General features: G+C 44.3%; 1 protein-coding gene across 1 annotated transcript in view; it reads left to right on the top strand.

Moving 5' to 3' along the window:
• Positions 1-19,389, top strand: part of cfap65 (cilia and flagella associated protein 65) — a gene marked incomplete at its 3' end in the record, with an annotated part of 34,821 nt that overhangs the window by 5,478 nt on the left and 9,954 nt on the right. The window contains exons 6-25 of the mRNA XM_083776728.1: positions 898-1,028; positions 2,648-2,873; positions 3,632-3,900; positions 4,388-4,588; positions 5,220-5,458; positions 5,827-5,983; positions 6,520-6,657; positions 6,981-7,250; positions 7,379-7,518; positions 8,011-8,095; positions 8,318-8,464; positions 8,758-8,923; positions 10,482-10,610; positions 11,211-11,424; positions 12,368-12,496; positions 14,432-14,522; positions 14,711-14,796; positions 14,910-14,976; positions 15,512-15,622; positions 16,001-16,192. Of these exons, the coding sequence (XP_083632854.1) occupies positions 898-1,028; positions 2,648-2,873; positions 3,632-3,900; positions 4,388-4,588; positions 5,220-5,458; positions 5,827-5,983; positions 6,520-6,657; positions 6,981-7,250; positions 7,379-7,518; positions 8,011-8,095; positions 8,318-8,464; positions 8,758-8,923; positions 10,482-10,610; positions 11,211-11,424; positions 12,368-12,496; positions 14,432-14,522; positions 14,711-14,796; positions 14,910-14,976; positions 15,512-15,622; positions 16,001-16,192 (3,188 nt within the window). The remainder of the gene's footprint in view (positions 1-897; positions 1,029-2,647; positions 2,874-3,631; positions 3,901-4,387; positions 4,589-5,219; positions 5,459-5,826; positions 5,984-6,519; positions 6,658-6,980; positions 7,251-7,378; positions 7,519-8,010; positions 8,096-8,317; positions 8,465-8,757; positions 8,924-10,481; positions 10,611-11,210; positions 11,425-12,367; positions 12,497-14,431; positions 14,523-14,710; positions 14,797-14,909; positions 14,977-15,511; positions 15,623-16,000; positions 16,193-19,389) is intronic.

Raw genomic sequence — 19,389 nt, 5'->3', positions numbered from 1 at the left:
TGCAACAAGCTCCATCCACTTCCTATTCATCATTTTTGGTTTGTGATCTGCTTGTCTTAAATGACGTTAAACTCACCAACATTGCAGCTGTAGTCCAAGCTTGAATTATCCTCTTTCAATCTGCCGAGCTTGTTTTTCATAAAAATCCACCGTAGAGATGTTATGAGCTACTTTCTGTCAAGACATCCTCTGCAAGTGATTATTTTTCTAAGTGCTGGAGTTTGGAAGCACTCGTCGTACGTCACTGAACGGCCCTGCGTTCAACCTGTTTCGAATTTGCACATAATGCAGGAGGCAGCAGCGCGACCCGTTAACAGAAACGAGTGCTTCCAAACTGCAACACTTAAAAAAATAATCACTTGCAGAGGATGTCTTGACAGAAAGTAGCTCATAACATCTCTACGGTGGATTTTTATGAAAAACAATCTCGCCAGATCTAAAATCTAGAGTTGCAAATTGCGGCTAGTTAACCACTTGACTTGAGCCCTATATACTTCTCGTGCGACAAATATAAAAAATAGCGTGTTGACATGTGATGTAAGGTAAGGTTGTATTGTATATCTCCACTTTATGCTGGTTTGGAAATTGTCATATTGATTCACATTGATAACATACAGACAGGTTGTAAATGCAAGTTATGATTTTGTGCAACACGTTTAAAGTTTTGGATTACCTTACCTAAACATACAAGGCCTCACGATCTTTGGCAGGCCTGAACGCCAGTTTTGGAAACACTGGAGTAGTACAACAGCGTCTAAAGCTGAAACAAGGGTGATCGTGTGTGGATGAGTTAATCTGAATCTGCCTCCATGTTTCCCCTATTTTTTCCCTGGGTTTTCCGTCTGCACTCCTTTCTTTTTTTTCTTCCCTGTCTATTTTCTTACTATACCTTTGTAGCAAAGTACCCATATCTGCAGCTGAAGAGCTCAGACAGGAAGCAGGAAGTGGACAGCGCAGCGCTCCACTTAGGCTCCGTACCTGTGGGTGTCAGTGTGCAGAAACACTTTGATGTTACCAATCCTTCCACTGTGAGTAGAAAATGAGGACATGCACAGTATTCACACTTTTCCCCGCCAACGCACTGGGGACAGAGTCGTGTGTGCGGCCCATCCGGTGGGATGCTACCACGGATGTAGCGTAGCGTCACGCTGTTTACACTTTACCAGCTTGCATGGCCAGACTGTCGCCTCCCACTGTCCCACCCACATTCACAATAACGAATAGTAAACAACACTGACATTCATTGATTGATTGATTTAGGTACATTGATTTAGGTACATTTCACATGAAACCTAGGGTGGCCAGACACTCAGCGCATAACGATAAGACGTACAGGTCTGACCACCTCTTAAATGCAAAAAGCACTGTTTGATTTTACACTTGAGCGGCTCTTGGAGGCTGCTGGAGTGTTGCCATGTCTGTTTATTATAAGCGGCTTCTTTTTCTGTAAAGTTGCTTGTAAATATTTGTAGTTGTACTAGTTGTGGTTGCTTTTCTTGCTCTTCACGGCTGCTTTCTTAATAAAATGTTGAGATTAGAAACGTCCATAATTATTTCATTTCTCAACCTTTAAAATAAATAAAAACATCTCCATAAGTTTGCTTTCATACGCTGTATCACACCCAATTCAAGTCTTCTTCAATAAAATGCTACGAGCGAAGACAATATACCATCGGGGCCACAGCATTTGCAGCACGCATTCAACTCATTCCTTCATCATGACTTGAATGAATGAAATAAAATATAATAAACGTTATTTTCCCATGTGCTTGTGCAGAGATAGATTAAAAAAACTAATATGCCGAAAAGAAAGACTTCATTTAATGAGGAATGGATCAATGAACTAGAGTTCATAAAGAAAAGTCGGATTGACAGTTTCCATGCATTTTGCACTTTGTGTAGAACGATATTGACATCAGCAGCAAAAGTAAAGGCTCCATTGAACGGCATGCACTGACAAGGCAAATGTGAAGAGTGCAGGAGCATCAAGCCTTTCAGTATTTTACCACTCTGTTAGTCTGTATGAAAAGTGTGAATACAGTATGCATCCTCCTGTGTCTCTCTCTCTCTCTCTCTCTCTCTCTCTCGTGTCAGCGAAAGTTACCAATCTGCAAAATATGACCAATAGCTTTCTTCACAAATATCACCTCTCAATTTGTTCCAACCGAACCTTGTGACAGCTGCTGAAAGTTGGGGTACCATTAACAACCTATATGCAGGCAAAATGTTCACATTTTTAATCTGCTTTAGTTTAAGTAGCATGCGACGTGTCAAACTAGGGGTTTTCTCCTTGGGCTAAAACGTCAACTGAACTGAAAAGGTGCTACAGTATGTTTTTAGCCCAAGGAGTGTTTTTGTGCAAAACAGAATCATGAAAAACCCCTAGTTTGACACGTCACATGCTACATGCTTTGTAAATTTGCATATAGGTTCAGGTTGTTAATGGTACTTGGAACTGGAACTTTCAGCACCTGTCGCAAAGTTTCCCAAGGGAGTTGGGTTGGAACAAATTGAGAGGTGATAGTAGACACCTTTTATGAACACATTTTGTGGTATAAGCATTTATTTTGCAGGTTGGTCACACATTTGGTTAACTTTCCCTAACTACTCTTTCTCCACTCTCCTTCCCTCCCTCCCTCTCCTCCAGGTGATGACCTCCTTCTCCCTCTCTCGGCTGCCTGGTGCTTCACCCCTGCTCGGGTCAGAGTTCAGCTGTGACGTCACCAACGGGGAGGTGGCTCCCGGTGCGTCGCTGCGGGTGACGGTCACATACGCCCCGCTGGCCACAGACGTGGTCTCTGTCGACTACCTGTCCCTGAACTATCCCGGCTCGCTCAGCAAAGCCCTGCTCAAACTCACCGGGAAATGTATAGGTAGGTATACAGGTGCACTATGAATCGTTTTCGAGCGAGAAGAAGCGAACAGGCAGTGGGTGAGGGCACATTTTCATAATTGTTCAAACTTCTTATACTTCTTAGACTTTCAGAAATGTCAAAAATATGAGATTTATAAGCTCACAACATGTTGTGATGTGATAGCTTGTGTTAGCAAGACACCATTGTACGTTGTAAGTATAAAGTAGGGATTTAGTGGTTAACCATTTTGCTTTTGGAAAGCTCTCGTTAATGGCAGTGGTGGAAAGTAACTACGTCCATTTACTTAAGTTCTGTACTTAAGTACAATTTTGAGGTATTTGTACTTGAGTGCTTCCATTTTCCAGAACTTTTACTTCTCCACTACATTCATTTGAAAACTTTAGTTACTAGTTACTTTGTACATCTTCATAATGATGACAAAACATACACTAACCACTTCAGCCCTATATACATTTTGCTGATCTACAAGCTCACATTGCGTTGTGATGCGGCACATTGTGAGCTTGTAGATCTGTCATTTTCAAAATATTTGTATACATATGAAAACTTGTCTTGAAATGAGACATTCTGCATAACGAGTAATTTTACTTTTGGTACTTTAAGTACACTGTGATGCCAATACTTTTGTACTTTTTCTTGTAACAAGAGTATTTCTAAAAGACTTAAGTAAAACATTTTAGTACTTTTTCCACCACTGGTTAATGGCACTGTGGTGTTTTCGTATTAAATGGCTGAATGTCTCTCTGTCTGTCCAGGGCCTGTAGTGACCCTGTCCTCTCCTGCAGTGGACTTTGGCTGCGTTGAGCAGGGAGAGGAAGTCGTGCGGAGCGTGGAGCTCCTTAATGCTTCCCCCGCCGAGGCTGTCTACCAATGGGACTTGGACCGCAGTGGTCACAGCGTGTTCACAATTGAACCAGCTGGGGGCGCCCTACGACCACACAGCCGTGCCACACTGAAGGTGGTCTACAGGCCCACACACCCTATAGCACACTACAGGAGAGTGGCATGTCTCATACTGCATAAGGTAAGACAATTTGTTAAGTTTGACAGCAAACTTTGATTTAGTTTAGTCATAGTCTTTTGAATAAAATTTAATTCAGTTTTAGTCATAATTTAGTCATTAGTCATTTGATTTTGTCGATATACATAAAATGACAGGTGTGCTTCCTCTGGATACTGCCTGTCTGAGCTGCTCCAGTGCCTTCTTGTTCGCATGTTATCGGTCCTGCTTCTGAGATGCACCAGACTGGCCTGCTATACTGTAGGCTAGAGGCGCGGTTGGAACTCCCTGTCCCTTCTATGTCAATATATTTAGTCCTATAGTTTTAATCGAAACTTAACACTGGGTAAGAGTTCACACAATTATTTTTAGCATATTCTTCTGTGCAATTTGAACCATTATGGAAATTAATTCTGATCCACAAATTTCTGAGTTGCCACTGCTTTTGTACTGGCTTACCTGCCAGTGAGTTGAAGTATAAAATAAGTGGTAAAAATCCCTTCGTCTGCAGGTCCCAGTATTCCTGGACCTGATTGGTACCTGCCATTTGGAGCTCCAACAACCAGCCCTACTCCGACCCAGACACCTGGCATTGTATCGCCGACACCGGCACCGCGGACTGGCACAGTACCCACCAGACCTCCTTGGCGCCATGCTGCTAGACTGCAAGCTACAGCTGGACCAACAGGGGTCTCTCTGCTTACCTGTAGAGGTCAGGAGGGGCGGGGGTTCTATGTGTGTGTTGTGTTTTTGATATGTTGCAGGGCCCAAGAATAGAAAACCTGGAAACATAATATATTAACAGGTGAAGACTGTTTTGAAGACCTCATCATAATAAAATAAGATTAGTTGTTATGGTGTTGTGTTTTATTTCATACATTTTATTGAGATATATTTCTATGGATAAACAAGTATACCATTCATGGGCTTAGGGGTAGAGTGGCCGGTAGTCAGCGGGATGGGAAGTTCGATCTCGGGGGCAACCACTAATTGCTCCTGATGTGCAGGTTGGTGACTTCCTCCACCATCGGTGTGTGAATGGGTGAATGTAATGCACAATCTATGTACTGTAAAAACACTATATGGCCTGGGCCGGCCACGCAGTCCAGGCACCTAGGCTGGTAATCCAGCCTGAATCCAGCGTGTAGCAGGTTTGAGTCCCAATTACTTTTCCTGCGTGTCTTCCCCCCCATCTCTCTCCCCAAAAATATCTTTATAAAAATATAAATAAATTAACTAGCATAATTTGCGAAGGCCCAGATTAATTTAGCTTTGTTTCATTTTCGGTTACTGCCTTTTTAATGTTTACTCTTATATGCATATGCACCTTGAACCTTTTCTAGAACCCAGACCAGGAAGCCGACCATGTTTCTGTCATGGACAACTCTCCAATGGAGGAATACTACCAGGCATGCTCTGGTGGCATGGCTCCTCTCTCTGCCTCCTCCTTCTCCTCCTCTCCTCACGTCACAGTCCAACCTGCTGAACTGCTCTTCAATCACGGGCCCTCTCCATCCTCATCCTCATCATCCTCTGCCTCTCGGTCTGTGTCTATCACCAACCATACCAAAGGAAAACTCAGGTACTTCCCCAAAATCGAGGGTCGAATGGGGAATTACAACAAAACTGTTAATCCTAAATTAATATGGTAATCAATTAAGACAAGGAATTATCTTCTATTCAGCATGGTTGCACTGTTGACTATGATTGATTTTCTGTGGAACTGGGGTCCACCAGGTGGATTCCAGGTGGTCCCCAGACCCTCAGCAAAATGACACAACAAATGACAATTTTGTACCCGTCGTGATTAATGTGCTATTCTCAATATTTATTTTATGGTTGTCCCTGGCACATCTTTTTAAATTGGATCTGCAGCCAAATACATATCGATCTGGGGGGTCTTTGAGAACTCACTGCTTGAATCAGAGGCTTTTCTATTCCACGTGGCAGCCTGCTGTGGACCGTAGCGCAGGACTCCCCCTTCTCCGTCTCTCCCGAGTCATGTGACCTGGGCCCACTGAAGTGCACCTCGTTCAGAGTGACCTATGACCCCCATCAGCTCAACACCCTGCATGGAGCACAGCTGGAGTGCTTCGCTGTCTATAAGGTAATCAGGTTATAGATGTTGATGTATAGAGCGCCGAAGTCCTGACGTCACTCGCTCATCTCCTGGTTCCAAGGGTTTCGCAGAAGCTTTTCTCTATGCAGAATAACATCTTGATATCGTCTCAAAAATCCAACTGTCTCTGCGATATTGTGACGCATTACTTTACCTGGGTTACATCTTCTGCCGCCATTATGCTATAGCATTATGCTCGAAGCTGCTTATAAAGATACCAAGGATTTGTCAGTGATGTGACGGACTTAACTTGTCTCCGCTGTTTACAATCCACTTTCCCGGCCTGCTTTTCGCGTACTGGTGGTACATGTCCCGCGGACCCTGCTCTATACTATGAAACCCACCTGGGTTGACTTGACTTTAAACTTGTTCTGCTTTAGTTTTCTTCTACGCCAAATCGCTTCGCTGGAAATAGTAGATCTATAAACTGTGTTGTGAGCTTGTAGATCTGGTATTTCCCCCAGAATTGTGGGAGCGAGGATTCAAGTGGTCAAAATCCAAACCTCTCCGCCCTCCCCTTGCAGATACTGCGGGACCATCGGCAGGTGGATGAGCGGCTGCTGTGCCCCCCCTGGTGTGTGACGGTCAGGGTCATAGGTCATTCCTTCCAGCCTGGCAAAGAGCACTTCATTCCACACTGCTCCCTGCTGCACCCATTAGTGGTAAATATATATATGTCTATTCAATGTCTATCTGTCTGTCTGTGTGCCCCTCTCCCTCTTTCTCTCTCTCACATCAGAGTTGACTGCAGAAAGTAGTTCACCCAATTTTCTTTATACAAAGAACCATTGAAGTCCATAATTTATTCTGACCCCTCCCTGAAAAGTCCTATCTGTCCTTACCCCTTAGCCATAATTTATATATTATGTATAATTATTATGGACTTAAATGGTTCCTCGTTTCAACTCTTCACACACACCACATGACTGGGGGAGACTCAAAGATCACTTCATTGATGTGGTTGACACATGCTGTACTACTGTAGGTTTTCCCTGCGCTGAGTGTTCCCGCCTACCGGACAGTGCTGCTCCACAACTCTGGAGACCTGCCGCTCACCTTTTACCTGGACCCGGAACAGGTCCCGGACCACAGCCCAGACCGCACCCAGGCAGCCTCTGTGCTCGTGGTGCCTGGCTGTGGGTCGATCCATCCTGGTGAACACCAGATCCTTACCCTCGCATCCACCCCGACAGAGGACAGCCCCAAGGAGGGGTTCAGCATGTCTCTGCAGCTCAACGCAGCCAAACACACACAGGTATACCCGACATGCACGCACGCACGCACGCACACGCACACACGCCCAGGAGACTAACACACAGGTATACATGGTTGCAAGATAAGTTTGTATTTTTGTTTGCAATTTTCCATGTGTGTCCCCTCTAGGAGTTAATAGTGGTCAGTGTGGCAGAGCAGCCATGTGTGTCTATGGAAGCAGAGAGTGGTCTTTACTTCCAGCCCACAGCGGTGTGCTCCCAGTCGCAGCGCTCCCAATCCATCAGGAACCTCAGCCGCCTGCCTCTGAGGTCCGTGGTTGGACTTTATACACAGTATCAGTAAAGATGTATAGAGCACCATTGGTGGGAAACAAAAAGTACTCACATTTTGTACTTGAGAGTAAAAGTAGGCTACCAATATAGAACTGTTACAAGTAAAAGTATTGGTATAAAATGTACCAAAAGTAGAAAGTACTCTTTATGCAAAATGTCTCATTTCAAGTTTTCAAATGTATGTAAACATCTTTTGAAAATAGCAGATCTACAAGTTCACAATGCGTCGCATAGCGACGCATTGTGAACTTGTAGCTGTCAAATAAATGTAGTAAAAATGCAATATTTGTATCTGAGATGTATAGAGTAGAAGTAAAATTATTGGTCGGAGATTGGAAATACTCACATAAAGTAAAAAATAACAAAAAATTGTGTGCAGTACTTATGCAAATGTATTTAGTTACTTACCACCACTGTAGAGCGCCAGTGCTTATTCTGCTTAATGGCCTTTATTGACATTTGCTATAGGTTCCAATGGAGGATTTGTGAAGAGGACCAGAAGATCATCGCTGTACACCCAGACTCAGGGGAACTGCAGCCCAATGAGAGTGCGGTCAGGGACTGAAATATTATACATACTCAAGCTTAATATTTGAATATGAAAATGAATATGAATTTTTAACAACATTCTATAACACTAGCGTTCCTTATTGTGGGGGGTGAACATTCAGTGAAAATAGCTGATCTTGTAGAAAGGGGAAAAGGACCCTGGTCAAAGACCTTCATAAGGTATGTGATTGAATGTATTTTTGTTTGTTCATTGTCGGTAACCCAGGTTCAGACGTGGTCCTTCAGCCCGTTGGAGGAAACAACGCACACGCGTACATGTGACCTCACTTTCTGGCCGACCCAGAACCCTGGGTGTAAGGAGTCCAGTCTGTCCCTTAAAGTTACGGGAATGGGGGCCAAAGGTGTCATACAGGTGGGATCTGTGTGTGTGGGAAAGTTTATTTAAAAAATCAGAAATTAATTTTATTAACACTGCTACCAAATGTTGGTATGTTGGTACCAGTACCACTCACTTCAAATTTGCATAGTCCAGGAAGATTGCTTCTATATCCTGCATATTTTTGAAAATGTGTTTTATAATATTTTAATAAAATACTGTGAATTGGTCAGTCTCTATTGAGAAAATGTGTTATTTACATTTCGATTCAATATAACTTTTGTTTGTGTTTAAATGGGCCTTGCCTTTTGACCGTGTTTCCACTCCAGGCGGAGAATGCTGTCCAGGATTTGGGGGAGATGCTGGTTGGAGGCTGTCAGTCATTTGAGATGCCTCTGGTCAACAGAAGCCTATGTGCTGTGACCTTTAGTCTCACTGCACAGCAGACACTGCAGGATAAAGAGCTTATATATGACCCCGACACTGAACCCAATGGTACAGTATGCTGTGACCTTTTGTCTCACTGCACAACAGACACTGCAGGATAAAGAGCTTATATATGACCCCAACACTGAACCCAATGGTATGCTCTGAACGTGTGTGCGTGAGCCCGACAGATTAGGTGTTAGGGTATCGTTATGGGCAACTCATTTTCATCTATGATTTTCAATTGTGTTAGTATTCATAAAAGAAATATTCTTGCATTTAAAGTTTAATTAGGAGTAGCTGTTATTATTCTAAGCCAGTGGAGCAAACCTTTGCATATTATGTATTGTTGAACAACAATACAAATCTATCCATTTTTATCTAAGGTTTGCCCAAGGAGCTATGGAAGCAATACAGTATGTCACCAAATTTAGCAAAAGTGTGGACATGTGTAAGACTCTAGTGACTGCAAGGATAAAAGAAAGTTAGACTGATACATAGCATCAGTATCAGATGGTGATTTGTATTACTACTAGAGGTGCGTGTCACTACGTGGCCCTCACACCTATGTACATCGCACTGCCGATCCGACCAATATGTCTGAGCCATAGTGTTGGGGGCTTTGCCAGAATACCTGTTGTACCGGTCTTTTTATTTGCATTATAATCCCCATAGGGGGATCTTAGATCACCTCATATAAGAACTGTGTTTGAAAAATAAACAAATCATCCCGGCGGTTTCACTCATATGCATATGAAGAATCAACTGATACTAGCGATAAAACGCTGATGTTACTGCTGCCGAATTTGTTACATTTTGGCTAGGAACAGACTGTATCAAACTATGAGTGACTGTCATAAATGATACAGACAGACAGACACCTCCCCGACAATATCGCAGAGACAGTTTATTTATTTTTGGACCACAATTCTTATAGAGCACTGAAGTCTGACGTCACTTTCAGTAGAGGGCGTCAGTCCCCAGGTTCATGTATTTTTTTAGTTGCATTGTAATCCCCATAGGGGGGATTTTAGATCGCTTCATATAAGAACTGTGTTTGAAAAATAAACATGTCATCCCGGCCGCTTCACTCATGGATATGAAGAATCAACTGACTGAGAGAAAATGCTAATGTTACTGCTACTGAATTAGTTACATTTTCGCTAGAAGCAGACTGTATCATATATGAGTGACTGACTGTTGCAAACGATACAGAGACACCTCCCTGACAACAACGCTGAGACAGCTTGTTTATTTTTGGACCACAACGCTTATAGTAGACGATATTAAGATCACCCCATGTTATTCTCCATAGAGAAATTACTTCCGCAAACCAGGGGAATCGAAGGGATGAGCGAGTTACGTCAGAACTTCGGTGCTCTATATGAGACGATTTTAAGATGACCCAATGTTATTCTCGATAGAGAAATTACTTCCGCAAACCAGGGGATGAGCGAGTGACATCAGGACTTCGGCACTCTATATGGTCATAGCGGTCGGATCTGGCAACGACATCAGTCGATGTAGAACATGGACATTATTGTAGTCAACGCACTACACTGCTGTAAACTATGCAGCTGTAAACTATGCTGCAGTAAACTTTGTGTCGTGTGATGTTTTGTTTCAGCCTTCCAGATAGATGCTGCCAGAGGAACCATCGCCTCCTGCTCCAGAATGCTGGTCCGATCCACTGTCACACCACACAGACGGGGCCGCTACCAGTGGACCATCAGCTATCAAACACTGAGTTCTACAGGTATGTGCACGGCACTGCACACACGTCACATTCTCACACACACACACACACACACACACACACACACACACACACACACACCAGTAGCGTTTCCAGGAATTACATTTTGGGCAGGCAAGGTGTGTCGTCGTTGTCGTCCCCCACTCCCACCCGCACAATCGGAGAGATATACCTGCCAGACGAGAAGGCTACAGAGGCTGAAAGGCATTGAGGTGATTGAGGGCTCTACGCGCAACGGCCAGTCCACTGCCCACTAATAGTTCTCAGGTCTGGTGTTTGTCCTCTTTTTTTTTTTTTTTCTCAGTGTATGGATAATTGGACAGGCAGAAATTACACAGGAATGAGCAAACAACACTTTACACAGACCAATTATATTTGTGACACAAACAAATCAACTCACAATGAGATCATATGCACATAAGTAGATTGAATAATAAATACAGGCATTGGAGAGGCCCCTTTCTATCAGTCTCTGTCCAATCTGAGAATCCCATCTGCAAATAAAGGAAAAACAGCGCCCCCTGTTGTGAGTAAACTGTGTCGTGAGAAACTAGTCTCTCTCTCTCTCTCTCTCTCTCTCTCCTCCCCCCCCCCCCCCAGGGTGTGTGTTATCAACTATGCAGATGCTGTGTGAGGTACGTGCGGAGGGAGTGTTCCCCACCCTGCAGGTGACGGACGCCCGCGGCGACGGCAGCGTAGACGGGCTCAGCAAGGTACGACTGTGGAACCTCTTCTCATTGGATGGGCTCAACGAGCACCTGCTCTCTAGCCCCGCCCCTCCAGAGCTCACCTATGGAACTCCCACAAGGCACAGGTTAGGTTGCTGCGCACAATGCCACGACGCATCAAATGATGTTGCGCTCATTCACGACTCCTTGTGTGAAAGTAACAATGGTCTTAATTATTGCTGCAACTATCAATTATTTTCATAGCAATTATTCTATCGATTTGGTTTATTGTATTAATCGAATAATTAGTGTGGTTGTGCTTTTTGTAACCTTTTCTGTAACCCCAAATGTCAATTTTCTGTATCTTTTCTGATTGGACAATATAATGTCCAATCAGACAGGAGTGACATCACAATTGATATGTAATATAAATGGCAAGACAGAATTCATCAAGAACAGACAGAACATTCTAGCATGAATTACAAGTGTGCAAATGTCTTCCAACATGAAGAACACAGAATACATGAAGACTTCAATACAGAATTAATTTCCCAGCGGAGTCGAGTCAGTGCAACCACACTTGCAATTTCCCAGAATTGCACCTTTCTAGTTGAGAGTTGTAGTAGTGTACAGTATAAACAGCAGTGGTGGAAAAAGGAATTTCAAAACTTACTGTACTTGAGTAAAAGTATTGGTATCAAAATGTACTCATAATGTGCATAATGTCCCATTTCAAGTTTTCAAATGTATAAAAATCATTGCGATGTGACGCATTGTGAACTTGTAGATCAGCTATTTTCAAATGGTTTGTAATAACCAAAATATACAAAGTAACTACCGGTAATAACTAAATTGTTATAATAAATGTGGTGGAGTGAAAGTACAATATTTGGACCTGTGATGTAGTGCAGTAGAAGTAAAAGTATTGGAAAGTGGAAATACTCAAGTAAAGTACAAATACATAAAATTGTTACTTAAGTACAGTACTTAAGTAAATGTACTTGGAAATGTACCTGGAAAGTTACTTTCCACCACTGTCAATTAGCTTACATGGTGTGTGTGTGTGTGTGGGTGTGTCTTTCTCTCCAGTGTGCGTCGCTGTCCCTCCACCTTCACAACAGCTGTGGTGGATGTGAACTTCAATGCAGCGCCACTGGGCTCGGAGCCCGCCACTGTTCTCCTGCTGTTTGACAACCCTGGATCTATCCCTGTAGACTGGTAAGGCTGGAGGGAAACCTCGGATCTATCCCTGTAGACTGGTAAGGCTGGAGGGAAACCTCGGATCTATCCCTGTAGACTGGTAAGGCTGGAGGAAAACCCTCGATCTATCCCTGTAGACTGGTAAGGCTGGAGGGAAACCCTCGATCTATCCCTGTAGACTGGTAAGGCTGGAGGGAAACCCTGGATCTATCCCTGTAGACTGGTAAGGCTGGAGGGAAACCCTGGATCTATCCCTGTAGACTGGTAAGGCTGGAGGGAAACCCTGGATCTATCCCTGTAGACTGGTAAGGCTGGAGGGAAACCCTGGATCTATCCCTGTAGACTGGTAAGGCTGGAGGGAAACCCTGGATCTATCCCTGTAGACTGGTAAGGCTGGAGGGAAACCCTGGATCTATCCCTGTAGACTGGTAAGGCTGGAGGAAAACCCTGGATCTATCCCTGTAGACTGGTAAGGCTGGAGGGAAACCCTGGATCTATCCCTGTAGACTGGTAAGGCTGGAGGAAAACCCTCGATCTATCCCTGTAGACTGGTAAGGCTGGAGGGAAACCCTCGATCTATCCCTGTAGACTGGTAAGGCTGGAGGGAAACCTCGGATCTATCCCTGTAGACTGGTAAGGCTGGAGGGAAACCCTGGATCTATCCCTGTAGACTGGTAAGGCTGGAGGAAAACCCTGGATCTATCCCTGTAGACTGGTAAGGCTGGAGGGAAACCTCGGATCTATCCCTGTAGACTGGTAAGGCTGGAGGAAAACCCTGGATCTATCCCTGTAGACTGGTTAGGCTGGAGGGAAACCCTGGATCTATCCCTGTAGACTGGTAAGGCTGGAGGGAAACCCTGGATCTATCCCTGTAGACTGGTAAGGCTGGAGGGAAACCTCGGATCTATCCCTGTAGACTGGTAAGGCTGGAGGAAAACCCTGGATCTATCCCTGTAGACTGGTAAGGCTGGAGGGAAACCTCGGATCTATCCCTGTAGACTGGTAAGGCTGGAGGGAAACCCTGGATCTATCCCTGTAGACTGGTAAGGCTGGAGGGAAACCCTGGATCTATCCCTGTAGACTGGTAAGGCTGGAGGGAAACCCTGGATCTATCCCTGTAGACTGGTAAGGCTGGAGGGAAACCCTGGATCTATCCCTGTAGACTGGTTAGGCTGGAGGGAAGTCGTTATAGTAGAGCAAACTGGAGTGTAGATGTGAGTTTGTTAAAGGTCTGAAAAAGTTTGTAAATGCTGCTGTAAAACAGACATGATCTATCAAGGAAGGAACATCTAGGAAGAATATCTCAAAATAGAATATCTTCCCTCTACCAATTAAATGTCAGAATTGTCTATGAATATTATTATGTTCAAAGGTACTGGTATTCAGGATTGGGCCTATAAAACCGAATAGAAAGGTTTTCTGGTCTTTTGTGTGATATGCTTATTTATGCATTCTCTTGAGTGCTATGAAGTGGTGTTGAGCAGAACAGCGTTTTTCTTGTTTGTTTTACTTTTTACTTTTTTTTCTACTGATGTTCTGACAAGATTGTCATACAGACAGACCAGTGGTTCTCAATGTGGGGTCCAGGTACCTCTGGGGTCCTCGAGGGGGATCTAGGGGATCCCCAGCTAAATTATTGATAGTTAGAAACAAAAATGGACCCTATCTAATCACTGCGGTGGGTTAGAGATTAGAAAACTACAACATTACGTCACTCGCCGTGGTGATAAGCTATCACTGCTCACTGACACATCTCTCACTCTGGGGCTATCGCCTCGTTCATTCAGCGTTAAATGAACACTGATGATAATACAGTGTAGATTGAGGTCCCAGAGATAAACTATCGTATGAAACGGTGTCCTAATGCAAATCAAATTGGGGGTCCTTGAAATTTAGAAAGGATGTAGAATCACTGATGTCCTGTTGACTGTCTGGCTTCTCCTCTCCTCCCAGGGCATTCTTGTTTCCAAAGGACCAGCAGATAGAGTTGGAGTACTGGACGGAGACCGGAGAGTTCAGCAGCACTGAGCTGTCTCAGATGAAGGTTGAACATGATAATCTAGTCTCTTTGTCAGACAGAGTTTAGACATAAAATGTTAACAACAAAAGAAAACTAACTAAAATAAATCTAAACAATAAAACACAACTAACCAAAATATTTTTGCATAGTCTACTAGAACTATCAAAAACATTAAAAATAGATGGGTTATGGGTTATTACATTTGTTGCTAGATCCAGGACAACCATCTGTTCAGCATCTCCCCCAGCTCTGGAACTCTGCAACCTGGCCAGCAGAGGGCAGTGCACTTCAGCTACAGGTCAATGGCAGTACTATAGAATAGGATATTATTTATAATTGTAACTTGTACAACTTATTTAGATAGGATGACAGTAATGTTGTTATAAGTGTTTATCTTATCTCACTTCTCAGGCATGAGTTTGTAGGAACAGACCGACTGCCCATCCTGTTTAAACTCTCCCACGGACGAGAGATTCAGGTGAGGCTGAACTCTGTATTCCGTCTAGAAATAAAGCTCAAAGTCGTACAACGATGTACGTTTCTTTTTTTACCATTATGAAAACTGGTTCTTAACCCTGTATTGGTTAGTATTGTAAATAGATCAACAACAGATCAACCCAAAACCTTTCAGCATAGGCATTTAAGCCTTTATTGATAGGACAGTAGACTGACGAGAAATGTGAGTGACACGCAGCAAAGGTGGTCGGGATCGGGATTCGAACCTGCGACACGCTGTCAGGCTGGCATTTCAGGCTAGTGTGCCCGTACCACCACGCCTGTGGCCCGGGCCCTTGTAGGATGTTTTTAACTGTAATCTGGAACTTAATTGAATGAATACAACTTTTTTAACCGCTCTGCATGGTAAAGTGTTATTGGCTGAAGCTCAAAGTGCAATATCATAGGGGTATATATCATGGGTAGGACATAAATATTATGGATTGCAGTTTTACTGTTTAATTATATCTCGAGTTGTGTACATAGTATGTCCATGTACTGTGCGTTTGTGTGTGCAGTTGAACTTCCAGGGGGTGACCGTGGAGAGAGACAGACCCTACCTCCACTACACCTCCAGTCGACATGTTTTCACTCCCATAGCCATCGGAGGGTTCAGTCCACCCAGACAGGTGTGTGTGTGTGTTAGGGAAGGTGCTATTAGTGCATGTGGATATTTATGTGTGTGTAGCCTCGGAGACTGCAATAAAAAGAAAAGCCTGGGAAAACGAGACACATTTCCTGGTCTAGGAGTGGGAGTGAACTACAGTGCAGAGAGGCGTCGCTCCAAATTTGGTGACGTCAGTATTCTGCGCTGTTTTCTCCCGGGGAAGAGAGGAGAGGGGTGGAGGGAAGCGGGACCAGGCAGGCAGGCACTCAGATCGGTGAACCTATAGAATCCACCGCCGTGATCCTGGCGGCACCCGCCCCTCTAGACCAGAAATCACGCTGGCTGGGCCAGGCTGATGTGTGTGTGACTGTAGCATCATCATGTGGCCTGCTGTCCGCAGGTGTACGAGCTGTATAACGGAGGCGGGGTACCCGTCCATTACAACGTGGACACAGCCCCCTTGAAGCAGCTCCAGGTGGACAACTTCAACCAGCCAGTGCTGTGTTGCCTTAACCCAGAGGGAGAGGTCCTCCCCGGGAAGACAGCCCAGCTGGAGTGGCTCCTTGCTCCTCTGGAGGCCAAAATGTACCGTGTAAGTGGAACCAGTTTGGAACGTAACTAAGTACATGTACTTAAGTACAATTTTGAGGTATTTGTACTAGGCCTATACTTTTACTTGAAATGGGACATTCTGTATACTGAGAACCATACTTTCTACTTTTGGTACTTAAAGTACATTATGATAACACAAATTTTACTTTTACTCAAGTACATTTTTAATTCCAGTCTTTTACTTGTAACAGAGTAGTCCTACATTGCAGTAAAAGTAAAACATGTGAGTAGTTGTAAGTGCCATTTGAGTCTCCTAATTGTGGCCAATGATGTCCACTGAGGGGTGTGGTCAAGTTCAGGTTGCCATAGTTACAGGGAGGGTATTTAACCCTCTCCCTAATGAATTGCAGGTGTTGTTGATAGGAGGCAAACTGTTTTCTGACTGTGCAGACAGGGACTGTTGCATTCACCACGTTTGACTGTTTGTTACTTATGTTATTTGCATTCAAAGTATAGGATTTTGTAAGGTAAATAAATATAATTTAATATCCACTCTACGAACATTCTGGACCTCAGTTCTTTCAGCACACGTCCAAACTTCATCCTCAACCGTCAGCAGCCAGTAGCACCTAATATAGGGATTTAGGCACTACATTTAGTCAGAATACAGCCTCGGTTCCACGCTGGTTGTCTATTGGGAGGCAACTGGCAAGGGGAACCACCGGGGTCGTTTACAATTACAATTTAGGCATTTAGCAGACGCTCTTAATCCAGAGCGACTAAGCAAGAACAAAAAAAGCATGGGAATAGATCACATAAAAACATTTATCAAGAAACATGCGTAAGCTAAGAAAGTAACAGTGGAATATCTATATAATGAAGCTATACATATAAACTATACATCTATACTACTATGCTATACATATGTACTATGACGTGCTATGACTACATACAATGCAATTATAGTGCTGTCTACATAACATGCTATAAGTCTGTATCAAATGCTATCTAAGTCTACAGAAATGCTATCTAAGGGGGTAGGGTAAGTGCTATGGGCCATGATGGAGTCTAAAAAGGTGGGTTTTCAGATTACGGCGGAAGATTGGGAGTGATGCTGCAGTTCTGACTGCAATGGGAAGTGCATTCCACAGTTTTGGAGCCAGAAGGGAGAAGAGTTTGGGACGTGTGGAGCGTTGTCCCGGCGTTTTTAGTGAGGGTACTTCCAGCTTCCCTGTGTTGGCTGATCTGAGTGCGCGCGAGGGTTTGTAGGGTTCGATCATACTTGCAAGATATGGGGGAGCCATACCTTTGGTTGCTTTGAATGCCAGCATCAGAGTTTTGTATTCTGTGCGGGCAGCAACCGGGAGCCAGTGGAGGGAGCGGAGCAGGGGGGAGACATGTGAGAATTTTGGCTGGTTGAAGACCAAGCAAGCTGCGGCATTTTGGATCAGCTGGAGAGGCTTAAGTGCACATGCTGGTAGGCCAGTAAGGAGGGAGTTACAATAGTCGAGTTTTGACTGGATTAGGAGCTGGGCTGATTCCTGGGTGAGGAACGGTCTAATTCGTCGTATGTTAGAGTGTGAACCTACAGGATCGAGTGACAGCTGTGATGTGAGTTTTGAACGAGAGCTGACTGTCCAGGACAACACCAAGATTCCTGGCTGTTGGGACAGACGTTACCAGGGCCTTGTCTACGGAAATAGTTAGCTCCCGCATAGGGCAGGACTTAGCTGGGAAGAAGAGAAGCTCAGTCTTGTCTGGGTTCAGTTTGAGGTGGTTGGAGGACATCCACTGTGAGATGTCAGCCAGGCATGCGGTGATGCGCTCTTCCACCTGAGTGGCAGAGAGGGGGAAGGATAGAAACAGTTGTGTGTCATCGGCGTAGCAGTGATATATTGTGAGCAGAGATGATAGTGCCAAGGGATTTAGTGTACAGTGAGAAAAGGAGGGGACCAAGTACAGATCCCTGTGGGACCCCAGTTTGGAGGGTTCGGGGGGATGATAACAGACCTTTCCAGGAAACCTGGTAGGTCCGGTCGGTGAGGTAGGAGGAGAACCACTTTAGTGCCGTTCCACCGATGCCTAGATCCGCTAGGGTGTCTAGGAGCAGCTGGTGGTTCACTGTGTCAAATGCTGCCGATAGGTCTAGGAGGATCAGTACTGCACAGTGGGAAGCAGCATCGTTTGGATTGGACTGGACAGTGGACACAGTACACACAGACAGGGCGTGTGTGTGTGTTTGGTGTGGAGTGGACGGATCTGCGGTGGAGAGCCAGCAGTGAGCAATCGTCTACAAGCAGCTGCTGTTTGGGAGGTGGTCGATTTTAACCCGGAGCTACAGGGGCGCTCACCGAGTGACGTCGGCAGCACTATACCGCAGCAGCAGCCAGCCCAGCACCAGCAGTGGGACCGCACGGAGCTTGCATCTCTTCAAAACTGACGGGCGTTCAAGTGTGTGGTATAATTCAGTGGCACATGGCCGCCGCCGGCTGTTACAATCTTAAGTCCAATGCATTGAACACACTTTAACAGACTTTGCGTGTTTTGGACAAGAGTCACAAGACTGTAACATGGATGACTGGTTGGATGATGAACCTCCAATACCTATTCAGAAGATAATTAACTACCATAGACAAAGGTATTTTGAAGCCAATCGGGACGGGTGGTTGTATGGCCCGAATTGCCATGATGATGATGATGTTGTCATCATATTTGATAGTGAGAATTGTGTTGCTTCTCATGACTGTGACAAAGACACTGGGGCTGAGGCTCTTTAAGCAAGTCTCTGACTCATACACCCTCTCTAAGTAGACAGTTTATGTTTGCAATTTTGAATATTGCCTGAGTTATGAATGCTTAAAAGGTTTTGAATTTTGGTTGTTATTTAATGGCTCTTTGTATTTTTATGTTGAATTGCTCTGTTTTCACACCAGTAGCAATTAGGGGTGGGTGTGTAAGCGCCATTTGAGTCTCCTAATTGTGGCCAATGATGTCCACTGAGGGGTGTGGTCAAGTTCAGGTTGCCATAGTTACAGGGAGGGTATTTAACCCTGTCCCTAATGAATTGCAGGTGTTGTTGATAGGAGGCAAACTGTTTTCTGACTGTGCAGACAGGGACTGTTGCATTCACCACGTTTGACTGTTTACTTACATACTGTTACTTATGTTATTAGCATTCAAAGTATAGGATTTTGTAAGGTAAATAAATATAATTTAATATCCACTCTACGAACATTC

This window comes from Protomyctophum parallelum, assembly GCF_964188405.1.
Source record: "Protomyctophum parallelum genome assembly, chromosome: 11".
In the NCBI taxonomy this organism is placed as follows: domain Eukaryota; kingdom Metazoa; phylum Chordata; class Actinopteri; order Myctophiformes; family Myctophidae; genus Protomyctophum; species Protomyctophum parallelum.
This window is presented reverse-complemented; position numbering and strand designations above follow the sequence as displayed.